Source organism: Dermacentor variabilis, chromosome 2, assembly GCF_050947875.1.
Source record: "Dermacentor variabilis isolate Ectoservices chromosome 2, ASM5094787v1, whole genome shotgun sequence".
Classification (NCBI taxonomy): Eukaryota; Metazoa; Arthropoda; class Arachnida; order Ixodida; family Ixodidae; genus Dermacentor; species Dermacentor variabilis.
The window spans coordinates 211899926-211917319 of NC_134569.1; the positions used below are offsets into that span (position 1 = coordinate 211899926).

A 17394-nucleotide genomic window follows, 5' to 3' on the forward strand; every position below is an offset into this window, starting at 1 on the left:
AAAAGTAGGCAAACGACAAGAAACCCAGACGTGCAAAAGCACAGTTCGCAAAAGGGCATCAGAAAATTTGGTTGTGGGAGTTCATAGCTGTTGTTTTTTTTTTTTTTTTTGCTGTTTAACACAGGTAGGACACTAGGCAGTATAATAACAAGAGCTTGGCGGCGCAATCCCCCGCCCCATTCCAAAGGGGACGTTCATAACATCCATCCATCCACCATACACCCATCATTGAACGAATTTAATTTATAAAGGTACGGGGGAGAAAGACAGAATCAACTCGTATAGGCCGTTGACCATTACATCAGTAATATACAGGCTAGCAATGCAGGCAATGAAATTAAAGCTTCAAGCATGGGCAGAGAATAATGGCATTTTGGGAGAACTTCAGCATGGCTTCAGAATAGGTACGCGCTTAGATGATAACTTATTTCTTCTTACTCAGTGTATTGAAATATCAAAAGTACAAAGCAGACCATTGTATGTGGCCTTTTTAGACATTACAGGAGCCTATGACAACGTAGACAACAACATTCTGCGGGATATTCTTGAAGGGGAAGGCTTAGGCCACGATTGTCTACAACGTTTGAGAGAGTTTTACCTAGAAAATACCGCTTGCGCTGAATGGGAAGGGATGAAGAGCGAGGAGAAAGTTCATATCAACAAGGGACTGAGGCAGGGGTGCCCTTTATTCCAGCTGGTGTTTATGATGTACATGGTGAGGAGGGAGATGGCGCTAGAAGGAAGTAATATCGGGTTTAATCTCTCATACAAACAGGCGGGAACAGTAGTAGAGCAGCAGCTCCCAGGTTTATTTTATGCGGACGGCATTGTGTTGCTAGCTAACAGGCAATGTGATATGCATCGTCTGGCTAATACCTGTGGACAGGAAGGCAACAATTTAGGTTTCAAATTTGGTGTTTGAAAATCAGGTGTTATGGTATTGAATGAAAACATTGAATAGACAGTGGAGATACAGGGCCAGGAAATACCTCGGGTAACAGAATATAAATTCCTTTCTACATGGATAAACAAAGGCAATAGATATTTGGAAACACAGGAAAAAACAATAACAGTGAAGGGGAAGAGAAATTCAGCCATAATGAAGCACAGAGCGCTATGGGGATACAATAGGTACGAGGTCCTTCGAGGTATGTGGAAAGGTGTAATGGTTCCATGACTTGCTTTTGGAAAGGCGGTTGTTTGCTTTAAATCACGGGTACAATCAGGACTCGACGGGAACCAAAGGTCAGTGGGTCGCCTCGCATTGGGCGCTCACGGGAAGACTACAAACGAAGACGTGCAGGGTGATATGGGCTGGACTAGTTTTGAAGTGAGGGAAGCTCGCAGCAAAATTGAGTACGAAGATCGACTGAGGAATATGGAAGAAAGTAAATGGGCTGGGAGTGTTGAGGTATGTTGATGTAAAGGTGGGAGAGTGCTCATTGCTTTTGGAAGCGCGATCGGGATGCCTTAGAACACGCACCTATAAATCGAGATATAAGAAGGAAGAAGAAGCATATGCTTACTGCCGTAAAGGTAGGGAAACGATGAAGCATGTTTTATTAGAATGTGAAGACGTCTACCAAGCGGTCGATTTCGGCACCACTGGCCTCCTTGAAGTCCTTGGGTTCAGTGAGAGAAGTGGAAAAGTAAACATGCCCACAACAGGGATTAGTAAGAGGCGACTGGAGGAATGGTAGAAGTACGCAAACGACAAAGAACGGTGACGTACAAAAGCACAGTTCGCAATAGGGGATCACAAAATTTGGTTGTGGGAGTTCATAGTGTTTTCTATTCTTTTTATTGTTTAACCTAGGTAGGGCATTAGGCAGTAGAATAGCAAGAGCTTGGTGGTACAACGCACCATCCCGTTCCAAAGGGGACGCTCATAACATCCATCCATCCATCCATCCATCCATCCATCCATCCATCCCTCCATCCATCACGCACTTAGGCTGATACCTAAGCTAGTCAAGGGAAGGCGCCACAGCATGTTGGGCGTCGGTTTGGTTTGGGAGAAGCGGTTTGGATATTGTGGCGAATGGACGTGCTTTTCGGGGCTCCGTGGCTGCGACGAAATGATAAGTTATTGTGCATGCTTTGAGCTTGCTTCTTTTCTTGATTTGCAGATTTTTTTCCTTTAAATAGTAATTGGGTGGTTTCCTTTTTCTTTCTTTTTTTTCTTTGTTTCTCGTATTTCGGGTGTGCGGGTGTGTTAAGTGCACATTTGGTTTTGCAGGATGGCTAAAGCGTTCTTTAGCGCCAAGTACTTGTACACGTGCAGCCGGGTGGGACGTTGAATATTTGTAGCCTTTAAATGGTAGCTTGCAAGTTTTCAAAACTAATAGCTATTAGTGGTTTTACTGTGCGTGTTTTGGTAGAAAAGTGAGAGCGTGGCCGCGTGGTTGAGCGCCTGCGAGAGCATGTCATACCTTCGGTCTCCGCGGCATTGATTCCTTTTGAAACGGTGGTGAGAGTTGCTTTGCGGCAGTTTGAGGATGTGGATCCTGTGCGTATCGGCTTTTGCCAAAAAGGCAAGTGCTCTGCATTGATATAGTATTATAGTATTTGCATCAGTAGTAGCATTATTATAGTAATATAGCATTTGCAAAAAGCCGTGCAACTGGCGAGAAAGCAGGGAAAGGAGGCAGCGCGCGGGGGGTCCCTCAAGGCAAATGAGGAGACGGATAAGAATGGAGAGGGCGTCGAAACAACCGGCACACAATGTGATGTCGATACTACGCTGCAGAAAATGGAGGCTTTCTAGGAAGAGTATTTCAAACAGGTGCAAGAGCTCAAAAATGAGCTAAACAGGGAGCGTGATGCACGAAAGGTATTTGAAAAATACTTTAAGCAGCCGAGGAAAAGCTGAACAGGGCCGCCATTGTGAACGAGAATGTGCGTGACCATAGAACGCAGAACCCTGATGCGACAGGAGAGGGAGTGTCAGCAAAGTACGGGGAATGCGTGCAGCGTGATGAAGGGTTAGCTGGAAAGAGCGGCACTTACCTTGACGCCGCCAGGCGGCAAAAGCAGGAGCCCAGGGCACAATGCCTCTTGTCGAGTCCGAATCACGCGGAAAAGGGCAAAGGGAAGCAGGAGGAGGTAGGAGAGAGTGAAACGGTGATTATCGCCGGCGACTCAAACCTGGCTGGGTGCTCGAAAGCAATTGTGGAGAGGGTGAAAGGTGATAAAAGAGTGGCGGTAGGGACATTTCCAGGGCGGACACTGGGTTCTGTCATGGAGCGAGCAAAAGAAAAGCTCGCGGAAAATGTCCACGTGCGCAACTTTGTCATAGTAGCAGGTGGGCTAAATGACGTCCTAAACAGAAAAGGAACAGGACCAGGCCAGCGCTTGGCGAAGGGGGTGGATGACTTGCGCGAGTTATCCCCTCAGGTGCGGATCGTGGTGTGCACGGTACCGGAGGTGCCTGTGCGTGACAGTCACGTACAAAGAGCCGTAGTGACTGCTAATGAGGCGATATGTAAATTGAGCCGAGAGAAAGGCTTCGAGGTTGTCGAAGTAAACAGGGAAGTGAGAAGGTGTAGTGGTTTTAAACGAGACGGGATCCACTTCAATTACAGTCTGGCACGAGAAGTGGGCTGGCGACTTGGTGGTCGCGTTGTTGCTTCTTTAGGAGGCCCGCTGGCGCTTAGGAGGCCAGAGTAGGTAGTAATGAAGAAGGTCCTATAGGGGAACCTCAGAAGAGCATCACCGTCGATAACAGAAAAAGGAGGAAAGCAAGAAAGAGATCGCCATGTAATAGGCTACATAAACATGCAGGGCGGCAGAAGAAAAAAAAGTGGGCAGAGATTGAGGAGCAGTTGCATAGAGAACAAATAGGGGTGTATGCGGTTACAGAACCGCACTTTGGAGACCCAGAAGAGGCGCCGTTACTGAGAGTTATGTTTGGGAAGGGTGCAAGAGAACTAAGTCGGAAAGAAAGGGAGTAGGAGTCGGAATGCTCCTCCATCAGGGTGCCAAAAGGAAAAGAGTAAATTCATCAATGTCAAGAGTGTCTTTGTTTATCAGGTACAATGAGTGGGAAAAAACTTGGCTGGGCGTTACGTATTTGTTGACCGGAAATAATTGTACAGGGAAGAATAAAGAGTTAGTGGAATGCATAAGCGCTGAAATTAAGGGTTTCGGGAATGGTGCTGAAATTGTGCTTTTAAGTGACATGAATGCGCACATACAGGGTTTAGATGGCTATACCGACAACAACGGGAAGTCAATGCTAGACCTTTGTGAGCAACATAATCTCGTTATCTTGAACACAAGGCCTAAGTGTAAAGGACAGATCACGTGGGAAGTGGGAAACCGGCAATCGAGCATTCATTACTGTCTGATGACAGAAGGAATTCATAATAAGTTGAGAGAAATCGTCATCGATGAGGAAGGGTTTAGCAGCATAAGGAGTGGCCATAAACGCGTCATTTTGAAAATGGGATATGTAGTTGGGAAAGAGAGCAAGGAGCGCAAAATGCCCAGTCCAAATTTTAACGCCGAACAAAGAGCCAATATAGTCACTAGAGTCGAGGAAGAACTTGGCAAATGGCTAAGTAAAGAGTGGAAATATGGTGAGCTTGTAAAATTAATAACGACAGAAATACGGAAAGATAAACAATATGTTTGCTGGAAAGGAAAAAAAGAAACCGAAAGGCTGGCGGAGCAGGGAGATACGAGAAGCGATCGCCGAACGACAGAAAGCATCTCGAGAGCACAGGCAGGCAAAGAAGGCGCCGTTGCCGCAGGATGAAGCAACCAGTAAACGGGAAATATACGGGGAGAAAAAGTCTATGGATCAAATACTGGTGCAATCAAGATTAAAAGGTGAAAGTGGACGTTGGTTGTAAGAAATACGTGACAAAAAGAAAGCCGCACCTAGAATATTTTGGAACCACATAAACTTATTAAACAGGAAGCAAACAATACAACAACATATCCTAGACACAGATGGAAACAAACTAGGCGGGGAAGCGGCATTAAATTACATCCGAAGAATAATAGCCGAACCTTTCCAAAGTAATGAGGAAGTTGTATTTGACAAAAAAGAGCATGAAAGAGAACCAGATGGAAAAGGAGCCCGTGCTGACAAATTTCAACTAGAAGAAAGCCGAAGAGAAAATTCCTAAGCGCACAGCCACAGGGCTAACGAGGTTCCCGTTAGGCTGATTAATGAACTAGGACGAAAAAGTAAGGAAGCTCGGGTGAAAGCAGGGGAAGAAACTTTAAAAGATAGACGAATACGAGACAGTTGGCGACAAAGTAGAATGAATTTAATTTATAAAGGTAAGAGCGAGAAACATAGAATTCACTCGTATAGATCGTTGACTATTACATCGGTAATATACAGGCTAGCAATGCAGGCAATGAAATTAAAGCTTCAAGCATGGGCAGAGAATAATGGCATTTTGGGAAAGCTTCAGAATGGCTTCAGAATAGGTAGGCGTTTGGATGATAACTTATTTCTTCTTACTCAGTGTACTGAAATATGAAAAGTACAAAGCAGACCGTTGTATGTGGCCTTTTTAGACATTACAGGAGCCTATGACAACGTAGACAACACCATTCTGCGGGATATTCTTAAAGGGGAAGGCTTAGCCGACGATTGTCTACAACTTTTGAGTGAGCTTTACCTAGAAAATACCGCTTGCGTTTAATGGGAAGGGATGAGGAGCGAAAAAAAAGTTCATATCAACAAGGGACTGAGGCAGGGGTGCCCTTTATCCCCGCTGCTGTTTATGATGTACATGGTGACGAGGGAGATGGCGCTAGAAGTAATATCGGGTTTAATCTCTCATACAAACAGGCGGGAACAGTAGTAGAGCAGCAGCTACCAGGTTTATTTTATGCGGATGACATTGTGTTGCTAGCTAACAGGCAAAGTGATTTGCATCGTCTGGCTAATATCTGTGGACAGGAAGGCAACACTTTAGGTTTCAAATTTGGTGTTAGAAAATCAGGTGTTATGGTATTGAATGAAAACATTGAATAGACAGTTGAGATACAGGGCCAGCAAATACGTCGGGTAACAGAATATAAATACCTTGGTATATGGATAAACGAAGGGAATAGATATTTGGAAACACAGGAAAAAACAATAACAGTGAAGGGGGAGAGAAACGCAGCCATAATGAAGCACAGAGGGCTATGGGGATACAATAGGTACGAGGTCCTCCGAGGTATGTGGAAAGGTGTAATGGCTCCATGACTTACTTTGGAAATGAGGTTGTTTGCTTTAAATCAGTGGTACAATCAGTACTCGATGGGAACCAAAGGTCAGTGGGTCGCATCGCAATGGGCGCTCACGGGAAGACTACAAGCGAAGCCGTGTAGGGTGATATGGGTTGGACTAACTTTGAAGTTAGGGAAGGTCGCAGTAAAATTGCGTATGAAGAACGACTGAGGAATATGGAAGAAAGTAAATGGGCTGGGAGAGTGTTGGGGTATCTGTATAGAAAAAATATTGATTCACAGTGGAGGAAAAGAACTAGGAAGCTTACCAGTAAGTATGCAGCCAGTAGGGTGGGCAACACAGTAACAAAGAACGTTTAGCGGAAAGTCAGAGAGGCTTAAATAATCTCATGTGTGCGGCAATGAAAAAGAAACCTACAATTATTAACTACTTAGGAGGAAAAAACGAAATCAGGAAAAAAACAATTTATGATAACTCAAAGGGAAGCTCATTACATATCGAGGCGAGATCGGGATGCCTTAGAACACGCACCTATAAAGCGAGATATAAGAAGGAAGAAGAATGTGTTTGCTACTGTAAAGCTAGGGTAACGATAGAACATGTTTTATTAGAATGCGAAGATGTCTTCGCAGCGGTCGATTTACGCACCACTGTCGTCCTTGAAGCCCTTGGGTTCAGCAAGAGCAGGGAAAAATAAACGCGTCCGGAATATAGATTAGTAAGTGGCGATTGGATGATTGATGGAACAAAAGTAGGGAAACAACATAAAACAGCGACATACAAAAGCAAAGTTCGCAATAGAGGGTCAGAAAATTTGGATGTGGGAGTTCATAGCGTTCTTTTTTTTTCTTTTTTAACCGAGGTAGGACATTAGGCAGTATAACAGCATGAGCTTGGTGGTGCAACCCACCGCCCAGTTCCAAAGGGGACGCGCATAACACACACAAACATACATACATACATACATACATACATACATACATACATACATACATACATACATACATACATACATACATACATACATACATACATACATACATACATACATACATACATACATACATACATACATACATACATACATGCCCATCAATCCATCCATCGATAGAGTCCGCGAGCAAAGAGCCGGTCTTGCTCGCCTTGGACTTCCAACAGTTGGTACGGATCGAGCGACAGCGGGTGCTTGCCCACAAGGTTCTCGCAACAATAACACAAGGGAAACACAGGCGAATCACTGCACCGCGCTTCCGACAGCTTTCTCGTTCAGTGGAACTGCATCCATTTTTGTTTCCATTCTGTGCACCCAATTCGCTTTCTCTGTTTCTCCAACTTTCATTCTGATGACTCCTGGTTGTCCACTGTCTTCCCTAATCTTATTCTTTGTAAATTTCAGTTCAAGATAATAAATAATTTCCGATTTGCTTTCTAAGGTTACATTGTCTGTGACTTTGCGTTGCCGAAACTCCTTTGCGCAAGCCCAGAATCACGTAACCCCTTCATGATTATTTAGGAGCTAAGCCGCCAACAAAACACATCGCGGTGTAGGGAATTGCAGCATGCAGTGAGCTCTTGGCGTGTTCAGCCATATAAGAGCCAAAAATGTATCTGTAGAAGGATTGTGATTCTGTAGACCGAGGCGGATGCTTTCTTGGAAAGTTAATACAGTTAGATTCTGTCCCAGGATTTTTTATTGGCCTGGTAAATCCTGCTCACATCAGCCAGAGAATAATATAGTGTAGGGCATACTAATAGCATTACCTGGTGGTGAATCCTAAGCGCCCACGGAATTCGTTAAATTTTGTTTCGCTAGCATTCTTTAACCAAATGCTTTCTTTTTCTTGTGCTCGTAGTGGATTTTGCATCAGCATTTTTCTGTTCCATTCTCAATCTTGCACAGAGCTTACGCTTGCTATACTGATCGCTTTATTAATCTGAGTTAGAAGTATCCTCTGTTATCGTGAGATAGGGCTGCATGCTAACACTTGCGTGCGCAGTGACTTATGGGAATGGGCACTCCAAACCATAATTTCAAGGTTACATCTATGCGTGAATAGCCTACAGTATAATTTAAAACCTAACAGTATCGCACGCGACAGTGTCATTGTAACACGACAAATGTCAACGTCCCAAAAAAGACGTCATACATTACCGATTTTCAATGACAACCGCGCTGAGAAGTACCATTTGGCGGCGGCAAAATACCGCAATAATTTCCGCTTCAGCACTTTTAATCCGTTCTTCTTCCTTATATGTTTTCTCTTCGTGGTGGTTTTTTTCAAAGCACAGCTTTCGAAACATTTGCTAAAAAGCAACCTTTTTATTGCGAGCAAAGCCACATAAAGCAACGTATAGTATTATAGTAGTTCCTTCTCTTGATAGCTCTGTAATCAGTTTTACACATTTCACTCGTGAGCGGTGGCTCTCAAAGTTATAAGGTTCTGTTCCCAAAAAAGTGCAGAAAGGAAGACACACACGTACACACACATACGTTATCTCTCTCTCTCTCTCTCTCTCTCTCTCTCTCTATATATATATATATATATATATATATATATATATATATATATATATATATATATATATATATATATATATATATATATATATATATATATATATATATATATATATATATTACTAGGAAGATTTCCTCCCTTTCTCTACAGTAGTTCTTTCATACAAGACTGAGTGCTTACACGAGGTTCCTCTCTTCTATTGGCTTTCCCATCTCGACGACCTCCGGTGGCAACATGTCGGGGTCGGCCATCAGGTCCAGCTTCACCGGCTCACCAGCAGGAGAAGTTTTGCCGGCAGCAGCGGCGCCTCTTGGCGACAAAGGGGCCGCACCCGGTGGGTTCCCCCGCTGAGCAGGAATATCGCCAGGCTGCGGTGGATTCATCGCTGTCTGCGGACAAAAATGCCACACGTCATAGATAAGCTCAATGTTGAGCGTACTGTTGCATTTTATATATTTGCGTATATGTACAAGTAGAAATTGCTGGGACATATAAATAGTGTAAAGCCAATGATAACTGGAGAATAATACCGCGCGATAAAGCGATATAATAGCTCTAAAAACATATTATTACTAATATATTATATGTGTGGCACTTTATGTTTTTCCTTTTAATTTTGAAAGCTTGCCCTAGGCTTAACCTAGCGGGCGTGAAAAATACGTCAACAAATGCGTTATTTGACTCGCAGCAAAGTTTACTGTACGGGGGCTTTTACATTTTGCCAACATTGAAATTTGGCAGCAGTGATCGAACCCGCAAACTTGCGCTTGGCAGCGCATAGCTGCTAAGCAGTCGTGGTGGGTGCAGGACATGTGCATTTCGATGGCGGACATAACAGTTGTGGGAAGAGTTCTGAATATTTCTGGAATGTTGCAATTATCTGGAAAGAAAGTTCGCATAAATAATAACATTGACTTTGCTCCTTGCAATGAAACAGATCGCGTGGCATGTCGCAGCGCGGCATGCCGCGCTGTGACATTACGCGACAAAGCGCGCAGTCGGAGGCATTTTCCAGAAGTTACAGAGATATAGTGTATTTTGCATAAGAGTTCAAGTGAAATTGAGTTCGTACGTTGCTACAACGGCGATTTCTTAAAGTGTATGGTTGCTCGCGAAACAACAAATTTAGCAGTATTCGTATATAAAATATGCATACATCAGCTTTCCATATATCTGATGCGATATACGTATGATTAATCTATACAGTCCCTTAACACGGCTAATACATATCTACCACATGCATGCGCGGAAGCACTCATCGAAAATGCCCATTTGCGGAAAGCGCTAGCGCAACCGAAAACCGAAACCTCTAGCGAAAGGTTCGGACTACTTAGCGCAGTAATACGTGTCTAGACTACGCCCACGTAGCTTTCACTGCACTGCCACAGAAAGTTGTCGGCAGGTATAGGCGCGCCGAGGGCCGATAGCATCGTGTGCGGTATAGCGCCCATACGCATGCGCTTCAACCGCGTTCACGAAGCGAGACGTCACTGTAACTTTCTTCTTTAGAGCTTAGAGCTAAGCTTTTATTGCCTCTTCCTTCGACTTTCCCACTGTTGCTGCTGCTGTCTAGCGCACCACGTCAGGCATGGTTCAGAACATGTGAGTACATCACGGAAGCTGGGCCGAGAGGAAAGGCGACTCGAGAAACTCGTTTTGACATTTGCACCGCGTCCAATGTACACAATGCCCTCTGGAGCTCCCTGAGCATCTCCACATCAGCATCTTAACAGCTGCAATTATACCTGACTCTCTGCAAAAGTATTATAGAAATCGCAGCGCTTACCTTTCCACTAACCTGCAAGCACAAAAGGAAGCTAGATAGAATGGTAGAGAGGAGGGCGAGAGGAGGCAGAGAGTGGGTAGAACCGACGCAGTCGCGAAACGAGTGCCTCGACACTTTTCGCTCGCAGTTACCACATAGGGGGGTTGCTAGGGAAAAGATGACGTGAGAAGGAACAAAACGCTACTACTATGGACGTGACAGAAGTTGCGGGCAAACGGGACAAATTTAAGTACAAGGCACGGTGCTGTTGGTTTCTGCTATTTCGAAAAATAAACAGCCTGCTAATGTGTCAAGCGGTTCAGTTACGCAGGCGCGAAAAAGTACAGCCACGTTAGAGGGAACCCTATCGTCTAGGCGACACCACGGAAGCAGTCACACGTCAGATCAATACTGCTGTGCACATCGCGGTATCTTTGCGGCTATGACATAGCTCGAGGTCGCGGAATCGTTCCGAACCGCGGCAGCCGCATTTCGACAGAGGCGAAGTAAAAAATCATCGTGCACTTACATTTAAGGACACGTTTCAAAACACCCTGGTGTCAAAATTAATCCGGAGTCCACCATTACGGCGCGCCTCATAATCCGATCGTGATTTTGGCACGTACAGCCCCATAATTCAATTAAAATTTAATACTTCAGCCACGATGCTATGTGCCATGTGAGGCAACGAATATGCTCAACTCTCCCAGAGGTTATGAAGTATGGCGCACCACAACGTCTCAAGCAAGGACCTCCTCCTGTGTATTCTTTGTACTACACAAACAAAGAGCAGTGGTGCACGCAAGGTGACGTTTAACACCAACTCACCACTATCTCGTTGGACTAAACGTTGAAGAAATTAAAAGTTCGCCGTCAATCTCACCGCTAGTGATCGTTAATCAAAGCGAACAGCACATAAAGATTCGCTTACATCGATTGCCGCAGTACGTGGCATCTATATAGTTTTTCTTGTTTACTTTGAAATTGTAACGTTGTGCCTGTTGCGCTCGAAGCACAGAGGTACACTGTATTTGCGAGGCCATGTGAAAAGTTTCCACCCCACCTCACATATCCGTTTATTGTAAGCTCGTGAAACAATGCCTCATTCGCCACTTTGGCAACTACGCCCTCGTTAAACCGTCTTGTAGCTTCTGCGCAGCAGGATGTTTCTTTAACCAACCTTTGGGCCTTAAGGTAGAGGGGTGCGGAGTGGGGGCTACGGGGGAGCTAAATACTCACTGCGCCTGCTGATGGATAAGCCTGGCAGTATGATAAATGAATGCCATATAAACTACGCTGATCAAACAGGCAATGACACAAAGAGGTATTTGTACTGTACATCTATCAGACTAATAAAAGTGGAAGGGCGAAGTCGAACCCACCAACTCTTTGCTTTAAGTTCTTGATAAATTTGACTTCGCCCTGCCATCTGCTAGCCGCTTGGTTGGCTCAGATGGCAGACCGGTTACCCCGGAAAGGAGGTGGTCCCGGGTTCGCGTACACCACCAGGACGAATTTTCCTTCAACTGCTAGGCTTTTCTTTCGAGGAATCCGCATGGGTTTCTTTTGTAGAAATTTGCTACGATTGGGTGGATGTCTCATTTTCCCTTTATTTATTAGTTCTCTCCACCGTGTGGATTTCTGTCGAGTTATTACGTCAAATCGACCAGGATAGCCACAATCCAAAAAAAAAAGTGCGTAAGTGAGTTGACGCTCACGTCGTGTTATCTGCCGCTTTAATCTCTCTCTACTGATCGCTCCTTTGAAGTAACTGCGCATGTATTGACCACGTGATAAAATCAGTCAGTCATTAGTTCTGCATTGTGGTAGAGTTCCTTGTCCTCTTGCATGCCCTTAAGTAACGTATAGCGCAGAGGTTGTTGCGTAGCGCTTTCTCTTGAAGGAGCACTATACAATTCGTAGGCAAACCTAGCATGGTCTCACACGACCTGCGTACTGCTTTTTTCGTGTTGAATACTTTTGTCAAATGCTGGCCATTAGACTAGCAGCAGACTTTTTTTTTGCACTTAACTTTGTAAGGAATGATAGGATGCCATGCGACACGAGGCATAACTTCTCACTTTATTTGATGCTGTTGTCACGGTAAACTCCTTTAGGATACGTCAAAAAAAAATATCAATTGATATATAGTTTGCCGCGAACAAGCTTTCTTAACTCCTTACTCTTACACAAGTTACATTATTGTATTGCTTGCCCGTTGTAACAACTCCAATAATTGCCTAAATGGATTGCAAATGGCCCCGATGCGCGAGTGGAATTATTCGAGCCTATTGCTTCTATTAGTTGCCTCCAATGGTATAGATTCAGCTATAACTGTCAATGTAGCGGACAATGAGGCTGCAGTCAAAGTCGCTATTGAAACTTTAGTTCCAAGCTATACCTTCAAATTTTCGGACACGTTCAAAGGGAGACTGCCGCCGTGTATTCGTTAAAATGATGTGATGACCGCAAAAGTTTAGTAGTTTCGCTTAAAAGCGGAAGCAAGGAAAGCGATAGAAAAGTTTGGCTTTGCGATGAAGCTCCTCGGCCGGTGTTGTAACAAGGCGCAGAAGCGACAGTCTGGCGCGGCGTATCCCGCCGCGCAACTGCTGCTGAGCAGCAGGAACAACACCAAGGATCCTACCAGGCGTCTCAGAAAACTTCCGTCACAGGAGCAAGTCCTGTGAAATTGCAGCCATCGAACATCGATGGTACACAAAATAGACAGATTTAGCGGAGCGTTTACAGTCCGCTCCACTCAAACTAGTGTACCCCACAATATACACACAGCTACTCAGCAGAACGCTAGCGGGAACAGTAGCACGCGTGCATACAGCCCTCACGCCGGCAGCGGAATGTAGAACGTTGCGCACGTCCTGCTACGGAACCAAATTAGCGGAGCGTTCCGGTGCGTCTACTTGATTCCTTTATTTGGTTACTTGGCTTGTTTACTTGAAATTGGTGCCGCCTCTGGAAGGCGCGCTTGTTAAATATGCGAAATCAACGCAGTTCATGCATACACCGGAGCGCGTGAAATATACGCGGAGCGTATAAGCAACGTTCTGCTGAAACTGTAGTCGCATTTCGAATGTTTATGCGCCATCAATGAGATTTGCGCGCACGGCGTTGGCTTCACGCGAGAGCAACCAGCTTTAACCCCGTAATCGGAAATGCATCTTAGCTCGAAGCCCGTGCCTGACTCGATCTGAGTGACGCCTCTGCTGTTTTTCTTTGCTGCTTGAGATTCTCTTTGGAAGCCGCGAATTGGTTCTGAAGGACTCACCTTTTTTTCACGGGGCACCAAGCGAAAACAGGTCGCGTAGAAACGAGCTGTACTTCTTCTTCTACTACACACGACGAAAGCGCATCGGGGCCACGAGAAAAACGATGATGATGATGATAAAAATGCGTTGTGGCGCGAGCACACAAAAGGAAACGCAATGATTCTCGGGCAGCATGAGGCAGAAGTGCGATTGAGGACATGTTTTACACGGTGGATGCTGCAGATTAGTGGGAAGCGATGGTGTATGATACCAATTAAAAAAATGAAGGATAACTACTTCAAAAGCGGTTATTGGTTGTCTTTTCTGAAATTATTGGCGTAAAAATAAAACAAAGACCCACAATATTCGCCGCCATTTTCCACCATTTTATTATTCTGGTGTTTGTTAACAGTAAGCTCAATCATTAGTGCTAAGTATTAGATCGCTAATAGTGCTAAGTATTAAGTGCTAGTGCTAAGTATTAGATCGCTAAAGTGGAAGGCAGTCACATAGAGGTAACTTTTTACACTGAGCGTTCAGCGATGATGAGAACTCGATTGGAAGCTGGTCCTGATATCCATCATGAAAGATCATATATTTGCACTATAAAAAGAGCAGTATGTGTAAAACTAATTTTAGGTGTTTCGCGGGCACTAGCCGTGTTCACAAAATCTAGTCACAGAAATTCGTCTGCGACGCGCGCTGGCATTCATTTAAAGGAGCGAACTTTAATTCATAATTTTTGGTGCCGTCCTGATATGTCGAATTTTAGTGCCGCGATTTCGTACAGTGTGCTGAACGGCGGATATATGTTGTTACAATAATCATCAAGAGATGGCGCCACACGTACCAAAACTCCTTTGTTTGTGAAAGTAGCGACACTCTAAGATCTTTGGTGCCGCACCCTCAGCCGCGCCACTGCACTTCTGTCTTACGTCATCACTGTCGACGCGCTTGCGCTTCCCGCACATTGATTGGCTGCGGCGCGCGAAACCGGCCTATCAGCTGACCCTCACGTTAGGGAGACGTGAGGTTCAACTTGTTTTAGCAATTTTTTCTTACTGTTTTTCTGGCCGCCATTCGCGGGCCACGTGTTGATCACGCTGCAGCGGCACACGTGCGTTTTGCAATTAGGTAAGCTTCGTTCGCCGGATAAATGCCTGGTGTTAACCAATGGAGCGAGCTTTCATGCATAGTGTTAGTTCACTGTGCGCAGTGCATTGCGCCCCTATTTAGTGCAAGTTTCGTATTCATAACAATGTCATTGCCGTGCCCTTGGGAGCTGCATTTATATGAAAAAATTATGTTCACGCATCAAAAAAGAACAAAAAAACATTCAGGTCGCAATAGCTATGCCGAGGTTAATGTCCAAGAAAATATATTTTTTTGCGAATCGCCCACCAGTCTCGAACGCTTCATCACCCCTGCAAATCTCTGAAGCACTTGTCCCGTTCATTAATTAGTACTCGCATCCCTAGAAGCTCGACAGTTCTCTAGAGTTAAGTGCCGGAAATTCTAGAACACCGGCTGCGAATGGCTTCAAGAACCAAAAAAAAAAAAATTGCACGTAAACAAAGGTATCCTCTCAAACCAAATCATCTTAAGTTCTTATGCATCAATTTGAGAACGTTGCCTGATTTTTCAAAAGCATACTGTAGGCACCACCCTTGTTTGTGAGGTTCCGATAAAAAGATCACTTAACCGCTGTTAAAAGTAATGTCGGCATCCGCTGTGCAGTAAGCAGCCAGCAACACGAACGAAAATCGCATAACTGACGGGATTTATTCGCGGCTTGTCACAGAATACGAGCTACACGCATTTCATTTGGCTCCCATAATTCTGCAGAATGTGCGTGTTGCATGCTGTTGGTTTATTGTGAAGCGAAGTTCAAGCGCGTGCATTGTTTCCCTTATTGACTGTTCACACAAGCCCACAATGCGTCTAGCGCAGCAGCATTTGCTCGTGCTTTTGGTGCCCTCAGTAAAGGTGGATTTACTGTAAAAAACCATTATGTGTATTCTTGCTTATTTTTCTTAAGTTTTTTTTTAAAGCTACGCATATGAAATGAACACATGAATTGTTTGCACTGCTTAATTTCACCGCACACCGTACTCCGCCGTGCTATGGATGCCCAAAGCGGCGCGGCCACCGATAGCAAGCCACTGAATGACAGCCATTGTTTAGGGTGCTTCCACTAGTTTATCTCGGGGTTTATTTTCGAAAATATTCGTCAGCACGACCTATATCGCAAGTTTAGCATAGTCGTATCAGTGCTCCCGCCCCCCCCCCCCCCCACTAGGAGATGACTTCTACAATAACACTTCAAACGACTGAAGCAATAAGCGTGAGCATTCCTTCTTCCGCGCCGGCCGCTGGCCTGAAAAGCGTGCCGTGGGCATTGCGCCGGCCCGTGGTGGAGTGAAATCAGGGGAAAGTTGAGGAGAAAAGTGCGCGCGAGGAGGAGAGTGTCACTACTTTCCTGAATATAGCGGTTTTAGTACTCAGAGTTTTACACATGCCCGCGCGCCGCTTCTGAAACATCCGTCGCGGCTTCGTCCTCTGTGGAGTCGGAGCAGACGAAGTGTCCATGTTACGTCTGGATAAATAAACCCTGTTAACACCCTTAACAAAACTCCAGTGCTCTATCGTCCGCTATGCAAGACATTACGAAACATGGTGTCCGATGTGAACTAGTCCTAAAATCAGCGCATCACTAATGGAGAAGATTCTTTCATCTCCGAAATTCGACTCCAGATGAAACACTACGGAACAATGGAGAGCCTTCAAGCAGAGTTTCACATTGTACCTCAAAGCAACTGACATGGCGACAGCACCATCTCACCGGCAAGCAGCACTTCTTTTGACCGTCGGTGGTTCTTCACTGCTTCATATCTACAAGAATCTTGCACTTCGGTAAACCGACTGAAGAAGAACCAAATCCAGAATTTAAGTATGCTTATGTCATCAGCTTCCTCGGCGAGCATTTCTTACCGAAGCACAGCGAGCTGTACTGGCTATACGTCTTCCAAACTCACATCCAACGGGAGGAAGACGTATAGTTCGACAGCTTCGTAACAGACGTGAAACTCAAAGTGCGCGACTGTAGATTCAGAAACGAAAGAGAAAAAATGGTCCGCAACCAGATCGTCTGCGGCATCTATGACGAAAAGGCCCATGCAGACATTCTCAAGCTAGAACATTTGTCCCTAGAGAAGGTTGAAAAGGTGTGTCGAGTAGACGAAGCAACGAAAATTCAAACGCAGTGAAGAAATTCGTCTATCTCACCAATGCCAACTCGAAGAGCGCAAAAGGAAAGCCACAAGAATATAGCGTACCAAAATGCAGGTCATGCGGTAGTAGCCACGAGCGCAAAATAGAAGCATGCTCAGCTAGGAAACAAACAAGCGACAAGTGCAATAAACGAAATCACTTTGTGGCAGTTTTTAAAAGCAGCAAGGTAGTTGTAGGCCTGGCATAGTTAGCGAGGATGAAACTATACTGGCATATCAAAGCCAGAAACTAAGCTCAGTCCACACATTTCTGTGTGCAAAGGGAACACAAGTAAAATTTCAAGTGGACACCAGTGCAGCTGTTGACGACATCCCAGCTAGACACGTCAGACTGTAGGAAATGCAACCGTGCACAAGA

At 44.9% G+C, this 17394-nt stretch overlaps 1 protein-coding gene across 1 annotated transcript in view; it reads right to left on the minus strand.

Annotated features, from left to right (window-relative positions):
- Positions 1-13843, minus strand: part of LOC142570673 (uncharacterized) — a 150095-nt gene extending 136252 nt beyond the window's left edge. Inside the window, exons 1-2 of the mRNA XM_075679026.1 lie at positions 13767-13843; positions 8899-9107 (exon numbers count right to left, since the gene is read on the minus strand). Coding sequence (XP_075535141.1) covers positions 8899-9101 — 203 coding nt within the window. The 5' untranslated portion in view covers positions 9102-9107; positions 13767-13843. The remainder of the gene's footprint in view (positions 1-8898; positions 9108-13766) is intronic.
- Positions 13844-17394: the final 3551 nt, after the last annotated feature.